The sequence below is a fragment of the Acipenser ruthenus genome, chromosome 20 (genome assembly GCF_902713425.1).
Source record: "Acipenser ruthenus chromosome 20, fAciRut3.2 maternal haplotype, whole genome shotgun sequence".
In the NCBI taxonomy this organism is placed as follows: Eukaryota; Metazoa; Chordata; class Actinopteri; order Acipenseriformes; family Acipenseridae; genus Acipenser; species Acipenser ruthenus.
Window position 1 is genome coordinate 7849195 of NC_081208.1, and position 13071 is coordinate 7862265.

A 13071-nucleotide genomic window follows, 5' to 3' on the forward strand; every position below is an offset into this window, starting at 1 on the left:
TGTGTCAAGATAAAACGAGGATATCCTTTGGACAGTCCACACTTCCAGTTTAAATGAAGTACCAGGAATGAGAATAGAAAACACACGCAGTCATGAAAAATGACTTTCCTGTTTTTCTCAAGAAATTGGAACATTTTACTTGGATGTGGGTTAATAACAACATGAATGCTTGCTTTCTTCTGTTTTACTTTCCATATCTCCAAAACATGACTAGATATTGGAGTTGAGGAAGTTATTATTATTTAGGTCATTTAGCACACGCTTTTATCCAAAGTGACTTAGAGACTTGGGGGTGAACTATGCATCACAACTGCTGCTGCAGAGTCACTTGCAATAGGACCTCGGTTTCACGCCCCATCCGAAGGACGGTTAACCCTAGCATTGAAACCAGGACCAGGGGGATTCAGTTGGAAATTAAGTGGCGACAGACTTAGAACAGAGGGTAGGAGACACTTCACACAGAGTGGCGAGGGTATGGAACGGGTTTTCAAGCCACACGGTTGATGGTGAATCACTGGGGTCTTTTCGTATAGAATTTTTATCTTCACATAAAACTAATTACGAAAATGTGACTCAAAACTCATTCATAATGTGTGTAACTTTCTGAACTATTGCTAAAAGTTTAGAGGTTTATACCATTGCCGGACAACAGTCTGTACAGCTAGTGTACTCCTTTTTTCATGTTTCTGTAACAGAAACTGGATTAAATCATATTAAATAATACAAAAGTGTGCAACTATTCCTAAGTTTGGGCTAGATGAATGACAAAATGCACCTGAAGCTGCAGGGTCTCTCAACCACAAGTGTTTAAACAATCAGGGGATTGGTACAAATGTAGATGATACACTCCCTACAAGGGATGGTTATTTCAACTGTAAGAACGCATTTAATACACATTCCAATCATAACACTTTTTTTTTTGTTTGGCTAATAAACAGTTAATAGATTATTAAAACAGATAATTTCACATTTTTAATTTGAAGTGCTTCACTGACACATAACACTGAACTATTCATAAAACAAAACACCCTTTAAACCATGAACACAGTATCTTAAATAAACAATACAGTTTGAATATGTAATAACATAACACAACATAATAACAGACATGTCTAAAACCTACAGAACAGCTAAATGGGGTAGAAGTCACATTTGTGCCATCCATCTCTGGTTTAATTAACTCTCTGATCTCACGTTTTCACCTGCCATTAGACTGACTTGAAAGCGATTTGAAATCAGTCCCATTGGTTTCCATAAGCAGCAGATGGAGACTGCAATTAGGACTCTGTCAGCCCCAGTTAGGATTGGAGGCTAGCAGAACTCTCTCACACTTGCACCGATGAAGGAACTTCCCCAATGAGCGCCTACTGCGAAGGCCACAAAAGACGGCCAAAAAACAGACAGAATGGATGTCCATGAATTAATGCGAACTGTCAGGGAAGGTAGGTGATTTCATTTATATACAGCAGTGTGCAAATTTATTTATTTAAGCTACACTACCACATTGTGATAAGTTAAAGGGTACAGTCACACACAGTACTATAATTAGAAATAAGGCGTACAATTTGAGGAAATAAACTTTATACAAAAGTTTTATCATAACAGACAAAAACAGAATGGTATGAATACTGGAGCCGACACAGCACCTCACGCCTGTTTAATTGCCGCAGACGATGGCCTTTACGTGACCCAAGATCAGATTCAATTGCACCTTCCCTTTATAATCAAGGTGGAGAAAATCCAAGGAGTGCAGCAGTTTGTGCTTTTAGGGTGTTTAAACTAGGTTACCCAGAAAACATTCAAGGATCTTCATAGAGGATACCTTAAAAGTAATAGATAAATGAAATTCCACTTCACAAATCAACTTGAGGAGTCCTTTCAGTAGCTATTTGTGCTGGAATAGTTGGTAAGAATTGTGTGTCGTGATCTAACTCAAAAAGGACAATAAAAGAACAATCCACAACACAAAGTACACTGTCCCTAATCTGACTGGGACCGTCCCCTGTACAGATCAGCGATTTGCATGGAGTTCGGATCAGAATCTGTCTAGCTCGTCTAGTCTGCTGTATATATTTTCCGATATTCTCCCAATTTCATGAAAAAAAATCAGCAATAAGCGAGACAGTTGTATACGTTTTATACAGCAGTGCTAGAGTATACTGGTTTCTGCAGCTGCTTCAGCTTTTGTTGTAATTATAGATCAATTCGGACTACCAGGGTTGGGATTAACTGTACTAGTATATTCAGAAGTAAAGCGGTTAAATAGCAGGGACACACACAGTGATATGAAGTAACCTTTTATGCAAGTGAAGTGGTTTTTAAAACTTTACCCTCATCTTGTAAATAAAAGTTGGAAAAAACTGCCAAACTGAAACCTTCCAGATGTTCTCCCAGTTTAAAGTTGAACCATTCCATGCTTTTTTCAGGGGGTAAAAACGTTTTAAGTTCTGTTTCAGCTATGAAAAAATAGCTTTATTTAGCAGCCAATGCAAAAGCTGCTGAAGTTTTTAGATTCTCAAGGAACCGTATCTGCAGCATTTGCAATATTTACTGGAAAATATCACTGCAAATCAGCACAGCAAAGACCTTCACTGTTGGAACAGACGGCTACATGACACACCACAGTGATGTATTTTTATTTTTCTAATAGATAAGGGAACCATGGAAGCCTACTTTGACGCATTGGTATTTGATAGTTAAAAAAAACACACCCAGCTGTTTTTAAATCAGATATGTATTTGCTATTTTATCACAACATGATGACAAATCAACGGACAACGTGCGTTTTACATTTGTCAACCCTTCTCAGCATCACTGTTTGTCTTTAGCTGTGTTTCCACAAGCACGCGACAGCAAACACTTGTGCGTCTGGTCCTGTGTAGTTTAATGGAGTATTTTAACACATAGTGCTCTCCTGTAAAGTGCAATGCAAAGTACCTCAGTCATAAATGTGACAGGGTTTCTCACAATGTACCAGCGTCAATAATGTATTTATATTCCATTTAAGCTTTCAAACTAACACATTGAGTGTATGAAAACATAGATGTGTAGTCCATTCATTAGCGGTTTTGTACACTCCTAAACAACTTCAAATGTTTAAAAAAAAAAGCAAGCGAAAGGGTGTTCTTAACCACGCCTATGGATTGAACTCTGACCCCAAAGGCTGTTAGTTCACATTCATATTAATAGAATTTGTATCTTTCTTTATTACTACAGTTGGACTTTCAGAGATGGTTGGAATTGAGAATCATAAATCTTATTTTTTCATATTGCCCATTGCCAACCCATCCTTTCCCCCAGCAGTCTTTCATTAGCCATCGAAATGTCATGGGAGTTGGTGCTTCTGCAGGCTACGAGAAGTAAAGTTTACAACAAAGGGAGGTTACAAAAATAACTGCAGCTGCCACCATTCGTCCTCCATGTGATATAATTATCTCCAGAACCACAAAACTGAACCCTGCGCTGACACAAAGAGGCGTGCCGACTGCTCTGCTGCAGGGGGAGCGAGTCGCCGAGTGAGGCACCCACTTGTTTGCACTCGCAATGCTGTTTATGGTCCTTGACGGCTTTTAAGAGCCAGAATGTTTTCTCTGTCGCACAGGCTGAAGTTCTGTGTTAGTCTGAGCTGCAAATGCAAAACAGTACTTCGTTCTTACATGACCTAAAAGTAACATCTGAATATTTGGAGGGTTTGTTATGATTTTTGTAGTCCTGAAGACAATACAAAAGAAATGGCCGTGAATTCATAATGAATTCAAGTGAAACCGCAACAACTAATGCTTTGGAATGCATAGGAATTTCCAGCCATTATTTGTAACCAAGACTTTTAATGAAAGCTAACTAACTCTGTTTGACAAGGGAAGAAATTACTGGTGCACACATCAAGTGTCAGGCCCAATGTCCTATCAAATCCTTTAAAAATAATAAACAAAACAAATGACACTATTACAATGTATTGAAACTGCCATAAAAGGCCATGTTTACATTCAACTAGAAGTCTGGAAATTGTTCTGTGTACAGACAGAACATATTAACCTATCAAAACCTACAAAGTGTGAACAACCACAACTAAAAAGTAAATTATAAAGGAACAAAGAAAACCGATTTGGTTTAATACATTATTAACGCAGTTATATTATGATGCTGGGGACTGCTGTATTCCCATATCAAGGGCACTGGCAGCTGTACAGTCAGTTTATATCTAAGGCAGTTAAATCAACCTCCTTTTTGAGAACACTGTACCCTGAACAGATATTAAATGACACCGAGTGATGAAACCTGGCAACAAACTCCATAAACTTTCCACTTTAACTCAAGGAAATGCCAACCAAGGTTTTTAAACTCAATTTTCCTTATTAGCACCGTAAAATCACTGGTCTCCCTTTTCTTCTGTTAACAGTCTTTTGGTTATGCAGGAGATTTAAAAGACATTGCTGGTGTTTTAGTCACACAGTCTGTGCAGCCGAGCCTTCGACGCAGCCAGCTGCATGACGTCACACGCAGCTCCAGCAAGCTGGCAGCACAGATCCTGCAGCCAGTCGCACAGCTACAGACGATGCTATAGATGAAAATCTGCTTCTTGCTTCATGTGTTATAGAAACTTTAAAAAAGGGACAATTGTTAACCCACAACACGATAAATCTTACCAGCCATTCAGTTCAATTCACTATATGTAGTATTAAAAGAAAAACATGTTCTAGCAGACATACATTTTCATTTCAAACCTGATATCTGGTACTACACTAAAGAACCTTCTCGGTTTGCATTCCTGGCCTTCCAGGAAATCTGTTCCACTTGCACTTCCTAGGTCACTATACCTCAGCATTGTCTCCAGGGTCAAAGCAGCTGGTTGGTTACTGGCAGGAAAGAAGGCCCTGACAGGGTGGGGACAATTTCACTCTAAAGAAAAATTACTAGGTAAGTGTAAGGCTAAGATTTCTTTAATGTAGTACCACATGTTTTAAAATTGTTTTCAAAACATGAAGTGAATGGATGTGCATTGCATGGAGAAATGTATAGCATGATTTTATTAGCAACAAAGTATATGTTACACTGTACAGCAAATGCAATAGTTGGTTTGCACAAAAGAAACAAAATTGGTATAGAGGGCTATTTGTAGAAGGGTTGTTGATGTCCTTCAAGCCACTGACATCCTGATTGACAGCTATCTTTAAACATTACAGGCACAATCAGACTGGAGGTTCAGAATACCTTATGTGGAATTTGCTGAGCTACAGTAACCTATGGCTATAAATGGTCAAGTGCTGCTTGCAAAATACTTTTTGTATGAGGTGTGATTCTGTTGTTTCTTTCTCTATTTTTACTGTAGCAGAATTAGAGAAGGGGACAGGCATGCATATAAAACAGCCTTGACTAAAGGAATCTTCCTTTTGATGTAAAACCACAAGAACCCAAGCAGACGAGCCTTTCTGCTATACTGTCATTTTCTGGGTTGTGTTATGCTGCTTGTCTTGATATAGTAATATAGGTTTCTATAGTTTGAATCTTTCTGGATTCTCCCTTTCACTTTACTTGTGAACATCTGCAGAGTAGAAGCAGCTCTACTGTAATTTTCAGACTATAATATGCAACCTGTGAAATGTGCTGGCCTGAGTTTACCCGTCACATATACATATATATATGAGAGAGAGAGAGAGAGAGAGAGAGAGAGAGAGAGAGAGAGAGAGTCTATATAAGAAGTGCAATGTGTAGAAAAGAAAAGCAACTGTATTTGGAAAATGACTTTCTTTAGATCAACCTCTGGATCTGTTTAGAAAGATCATTTGGAATGAGTCACCTAGTCAATCTGTCACTAGGATCCAGACACTACAGTCTCCAGCTAGACTTTACTTTTCCATGCTATTTTAGAAGGGATCAGTGGATGAGATTCAAGCTCTTATGGCATTCCCAGTCTTCTTCCCTGAGACTCAGTTTAATAAATGCCTCCAAGGGATAGTATTACAGTCTCCAAGACATGTTTCTGCCCTGCAAAGATCAACAAGCTTAGCCTCTCTCACAACTCTACAGTATTGGAGTTTCCTGAGAATACAGTGTATCCTCCTGGGGCCCCTTGGAAACCATGACTAACCAATTGAGACAATGGGGGCTAGCGGACTGGATTCATGTTTTCCTAAGTGATGACCAAGCAGGAAATTCACCAAAACACTAAAATTAGAAAAAGGCTGCTTGAGCAGCTTCCAGAAGTATCTATCCTCTATAGAATAATCCAAAACACAGCCTATGCTGTTTAATAGTTCTCTTAAAAATGGAGAACACAAATCTGGCATTTTGCAGACAATAAGTGTGAATCCTGGACTACCTAATGATAATGTTAGTCCACGATTAGTGCTAAATTGTGGTCTGTGAAACCAGCCAGTGCTGTTTTTAAACTGCTCATTTTCCTTGTTCATCTATAATATTTGAAAGTGTTACAGAACTGATAGAATAAATTATAACAGTATGTAAAATTGTTTTGAAATTATAACAGCATGTAAAATTATTCTGTGTATATATCTTTAGACTTAACAATATAGCTCTATTTCCATGATACTGTAGGATAGAATATAAGGAAATAATGCAGGGCACAAAACAGGGGGTACCAGAGAAGGAATTATAACTAGGGCTTCTAGAAGCCCTAATTAGAACCTATCTGCACAGCACGTGCACTATATTTGATTCCTCTAGTTTCTCAGTCGTACTGAATTTGTATTCAATCAAAATGTTTTCGTTGTTGCAGCATATTCTTGAATTTGAATCAATCAATTCCTCGTAAATCAAAGTAACTGAGCCATTCTGCTGTGCCGATTGTGCAGGTTGGTGGTTTGTACAGCCGTCTTATCTTACAACTACTTCTCCTGCGTATCCTCTTTACTGCAAGTGATCCCGAATACAAATTCCTGCACCAATCAGCTTTTAAAAAATGTACATATGAACCATGGCTTATATAGTTCTCTACTAAAACAAAAGCATGCAAGTAAAACGAACATTTTGATCTTTCCAACATAATGGGACTGTTTTCTATTCCCTGGGGGTGTAATAAAGTCAAAACTACATCTTCTAATGACAGGAGATACAGTCTTCACACAAAGGTGAGCAGAAACATCTTCTGCTGGATCAGGGATCTGCTTTGTTCTTCTGCCAAAACAAACAGCAAGCAGGCCAGTGCCCACGCCTAAAAGCTAGCTTACAACACATCCTTCCCAGGAGATTTTAAAAGAAGCACTGGGCTTGTTTTCAACTCCAAAAAGACTGGCACAGACCCGTTATGACCATGGGTGTGCTTGTGTCACTGGAATTAAAAACAAGTCAATCTGCAGTCTTTTCCATCCATAAAGCAGTGGTTCCCAACCTGTGGTCTGCAAATAAAACTCCAGGTGCTCCACAAACAACATTCGGTTATACAGTTCTTACAAAAAAACATTTCTACACAATCGCACATTGTACTACTAAAATATTTATTACTAAGCAGCACAACAAACAGCTTTAACCACATTATATATCATTATAAGATATGTATGTAGTCTGAATTTGCCCCCCCCTCATCTGTTTTCTTTTAATACAGGGTGTGTTTAATTTATATTAGCTCACATTGATGCAATACCTAACACCGCCTTCAAAGTCACCATTAACTGAAACAGCTTTCTAATGTGAAAAAAATACTAAATAACTTACACATAATGAAGGCACATTTGTCTTTTGCATTAACAGGACTACCGATATTCATGTAAATGCACATCTTTGTAATCTGTGCTCTCGTTCTGCTGCTTGTTTTCACTGTTCTGGGAAAAAAAAAAACAATTGTAATCTGTCTCCAGCCTTTTCGCACCGCAAAAGTAGCAATATAAAGTATGTGCTACAGTGTTGCCAAGTTAATGTGAAACAAAGACTCGATTTGTTGCTTGACTTCTGAATGATTGATTTCTGGTTTCATTTCCAGGTTTAGCATCTCACAAAACTACATGTCAAAAGGAAATTCTCTTAACACTACCGCTGGAAATAACGCATACAGTCTGTTCTTGATGCTGTCATATTTAACCAAAACACGAATTGACAAATCTCAGCCACCTTCTAAGAAAAGAAAGAATGTTAAGCACTGGTATTTACATTCACTGGATCCAAGGACGACCCAAAGCCCCAGTGTGTTATTTGTCAAAGCTCTTAAACCTGCAAAATTGAGACGCCATTTATCTCCAAAACATTCAGAATGCGAAAAAATGTGTGGCAGGTGGTCCGTGGGGGGAAAAAAGGCGGTCCCTACACTGGAAGAGGTTGGGAACTACTGATCTAAAAGATGCATGAACAAATAGAAATTAAATTGTATCTGAAGAGTCCATGTTACTGGCCAGACCACTATTTTTAATGATTCACTCTCAACCGTCAACTGCAGGGTGTCATCATTAACGTTTTCTTTGATGGTTTCCATCAGCGCAGCCCTCAATTTGCAGCTCCTTAAGCAACGGAAGCTAAATATTTCAGCCTTCCACGTTTCAGAAACGCATACAAGATACTCTACCCACCACTGATCTGTATACACTGGATGGCTGGTCAACGTTGTATTCCTGGAGAATGGTGTGTCTACAGGCCATGCAGGGTAAACTACCATCTGATGATTTGTTAAATTAGTACCACTGCTTACAACTCAGGTCTATGTCATTTATTGAACTTGGCAGTCGCTAAGGTACACACAGAAACTTGTAAAACCTTTAGTTACATTGCTTCCTGGTTCTGGAACCATCTGCAGAAAGAGCTTTACCTCAGTGCCTTGTTAACTTTGCAGGATTGGACGCAACAAAGCTTTTCCTGTTTTAAATAATATGTTAACGCTTTTTGTGAACTTGCAGATTCGTTAATTTTTTGTATTCCTATTAGATCAAAAGCCACTTTTCAATGATCTGCCCTACTTAGCTTATGATCAAATCCTTTCCTCAGTCAGCATGTAAGGTAGCAATGAACTTCTAAAGAAAGAGGATGGAACTAAAGCAAAATCCACTCTCTCACATTACACACTGACTGCCAGGCTGCACTATATATTCTATATATTCAGGGTCTAATTTGACCGTACCACAGACATGGGGTTGTTGGTTCTGTAATTACATCACTCCCTGTCCATGCCCTCCTAACAAAGACATGAGGGTCCTTACTAGAACATTACATTTTTCCTTCCTTCCTTTTTTCCTGTCCAATCAGCGATGGTTTTTCACTCTCCAAAATGGTAATAACTGTCATTAAAAAAAATGTGGATAAACTAGAATCTTGTACTCGTATTCTGTTTTATGAATGTACTTAAATGCAGGATGGACCAAATCACTTTGTATGCTGGTGGCTATTTGGCCACTAGCTTTCAAAACCTGATGGTCTAGTGAACTTTTACAGTGGCCAACATTTTCAAACGGGGAGAATATGAGGAGACATGTATATTTTATGCACACATTGCTTTTGCATGCTTTGTTTTCATATAATTATCTTTAAAATTATGGCAGAGGAACTATATACAATCGATGTGCCACAGAACTAACGCCATAACACAACAGGAAACTATATACATTAAATTCCAATAAACTACACTCAATAAATGTCAGGAAACTATTTACATTAAATGCCAGGGAGCCATTTCACCATTCTAAATAATGTCACGATATTAAAAGGTGTTTCACTGGAATTCAAAAAATAAATAGAGAAAGGTTCAATCATTTTGGGAATATTGGATTAAAGGGAGAAAAGGAAACAGACAACACAGCCAATTTGAGTAGCATAAGAAGCGCACCGTCAGAGCTGCAGTGCCGTTGCACAAACCTCTTAGCTTACTTTCTAGTCTATTTTGGATTAAGGAGTAAGATGCCTACCACAAACTCTGGCACTGATGTTACCCAGTGGCAGCCCTATAAGAATAGTTATTCCCCCATGATGCAATTGGCCACACTGGTTCACATCAGCTGATGCTACAAAGCATCATACATACGGTGTCTTAATAGCAAACACATGTCCCAATTATAAACTGGAAGAGATGTGGTTTATTATATTACACAGCTGTAATAATTCAGGACAGCTGAGAGCAGGAACAAAGCCTGGCTTTGTTGAAACTACATTTGAATAATATCCACTATGAAATACCTAATAGACCTAAACACAGAATCTCTTCACACACTTCCGTTTTATTAAAGGAAGTAGATATGCTCGTGCTCCCTAGACAAACAGACACACACAGAGGCAGTCAGTGGAGTGTTTAACCGCCCTGCTATTAGTTTTGTTTATAATTGGCTGCAGTTCCACGTTAACTTTATCTTGCGCACAACTGTGTGGCATTAATAAAAGTTTAATATATGTTCTAATTAGGCCTAATTTTGCAGTCCAGCTGAAGACCAGAGTATGATTTTATGTAAAGCTATTGATTATGCTACTCCATGGACTGTTCATCAGAAGTGGTTACAGGCCCAAAGCTGTTTTTTGGGCTCTCCTCTAGGTCACACTGTGGTTTCCAGCCTGTTGCAAGAGCTGGAATCATCTCCCAGTTCCCTTGAAATAGGATGTCTTTACTCTTCACCTCAGCAGTTTTCATAACGCCAGGAGTGTCTTAATAAATAAATAAATAAATAAATAATGAGAGCACAGGATGAGTCACACAGCTTGGACGGCGCCGGTTCGCGTCCAGGCTGTGCAAAGAGGCCGAGCTTTGCTGGGAACCCCGAGGGGGGCGTCACATTGGCTCAGACGCTCCAGGGGTGGGGGATGGGAAACCGGCAGGGATTGCTTCTCCTCATTGCGCAACAGCGAACCCTACTGGCCACTCCGAGCACATTCAGAGAGGGTAAGAAGCAGGGCTGATCTCCGTTCTCTGGGATCGGTAGCCCGCCCACCTCTGCTCTGGATTGCTCGGTGTAAAAGTGATTCTGGCTTTAGGCTTGTGAGATCGGAGGATGCTCACACGCCCTCAGAACATCTGTGCTGTGTGGGGACTCGCTGAGGTGAGGAGAAAAAAACATAATTGGACGTTTCAAACTGGGGGAAAATAAATAAAAATAATAATTGGTCACTAAATTAAAAAGAAAAAAGAGAACAATTCCATAGCCCCACCAACCCCTTTCTGACTATTTACAAGATTAGTGTTGGGATAAATATTTCAATATTCAAAACTCCTCAAATGCCTTTCATTGGCAAAAATGCTTCTATTCGATCAGATGATAGAATAAACAACAAAAGAACACCAATGCATGCCGTTTGAAATACATTTCACACATTAACAGTACAGAAGAGTGTTTCTCTCCCTTCTGTTACATTGAATGGGTAGCAGGTTTACTTTATTCCGGATCTATACAGTCTGCCTTCTCTTAAAAACAACATCTGAAGGCAGCTGTGTTTTCACACTATGCTGCGTTCCACTGTGAGTGCGACGGGTTAAAAACAGACTCAATGTAAGTAGCCAGGGATCTAACTAATGATCTTTTAAAATAGCTGCAAGTCAAAGTGAAACCTAAGAACAGCTTCCTTTGGTTTTTACCCAGTACTCCAGACAGTACTCGTATATAGTGTAGTGTACCCAAAAACCTGTGAACACGTCAAGTGTTAAAGCACTAGACCAAGTCTCTTTTTACCACCCTTGCAATTAATGTTATTCAATCTGGGTTTTTTCAGTTCTCATCATTTTTAGATCTGGAGAGAGAAAATATTGCTTGTCTATGGCACATTGTCTATACAGTCGTCTCCGCGTACAGGAACACCTCCTAAGAGAACACTCCACCTAAGAGAACACCCTTGTGGTGAAACACATCCCCCCCCCCCCCCCCCCCACCATTGTAAATGCTCTGGCTAAAAGTACAGGAACTTCGCTTAAAATAGCACCTTCTTGGCACCGATAGCGATTCACAACTGATACAGGACTGTTTTGTAACCCGATAACTCATCAAACTTAAATTAAAATGGTTTATTCAATCTTTTCAAAAGTGACTTGTGATCGCGAGAGTGTCTTGAGGCCCACTGATTGGTTTATTCTTTCAAGAACCGCCATCATATTATTGACTCAATGTTTCTCTTGATACAAAAAGCTGGAAATTGTTCGAGCTCATTAAAAAAACCTGAAATCAGACACAAGTCACGGAGCAATTTGTGTTTCCCGTTCTGGCGAGTTGCTTCACCATTCTTTTAAATAATGTTGTGCATGTCTTGAATATTGCTCCTGTACAGGTATTCATAATTAACCTAGAGCTGCTGCTGCATTTTTTAATGTGTGTAGGGGTGCTGTGTTAATTTAGTTTGACAATTAGTTTATTAACATTAGTTTGACTGTTCCTTTATTATTATAGTTTATTAACATACACTTGCCTATTGCTTTTCTCTTACTTATTCAGTTCATTTTATATGTTGATGCACGTGCATCATGACAAGTAATAAATATTTATTTACTTATTGATTCATATTTTGTCTGGTGGTCAACGTCTTAGGAGAACACTTTGCCTTAGAGAACACTTCGCTTGTTTCCCGAAGGGTGTTCTCTTAGCTGGAGACTACTGTACTGTAAAATGATGTATAGAGGATAAACAACGAAGCCCCATTGAATACGGAAAATATACAACAAAGTGGATGGATCCATAACCCACGAAAGAGAAGGTTCTATGCTGCTGCTCTGGCCACTGGCTGTGAACACAGAAACACTGTGAGTTTAAATTAAACCAGTTTTCAGGAGCCAGGAGATTCAAGTTACTCACGTCTGATCGAGTAACTCAGATAGAGTCGTTTTTAAAAGTAGCAGCACAGACAGAATAACTCAAAATACAATAATGACCTCATTTTTCTGCATGTAAGGATGACAAAGACAAACACTGTTAGTATCATTAAGGCTTTTATTAATTGAGGTAAGGGGTGTGCAAAGGTCTTTGAAATTGTTACTGGTCTAGTAAAGATTTCAATCAGATTTGTAAATATCATCTTACTTGTTGATGGCATTGATGTGGAGACAGGAGTGGGTTCAGTAGTGCTTCCATCCTCACCGCTGCCGAGATCTTAAACAAAAAAACAGAATAAATACATTAGAAATGGCTTTGACCAATCAAGACCAACCAGTTTTATTTGAGTCTCATC

At 38.9% G+C, this 13071-nt stretch overlaps 1 protein-coding gene across 9 annotated transcripts in view; it reads right to left on the bottom strand.

The window, feature by feature from the left end:
- The window catches only part of LOC117963733 (basement membrane-specific heparan sulfate proteoglycan core protein-like), a 207080-nt gene that overhangs the window by 148861 nt on the left and 45148 nt on the right, over positions 1-13071 (bottom strand). For all 9 annotated transcript variants that reach the window (XM_058993409.1, XM_058993408.1, XM_058993406.1 and 6 more), the window contains exon 3: positions 12924-12992. In XM_058993409.1, the coding sequence (XP_058849392.1) occupies positions 12924-12992 (69 nt within the window). The remainder of the gene's footprint in view (positions 1-12923; positions 12993-13071) is intronic.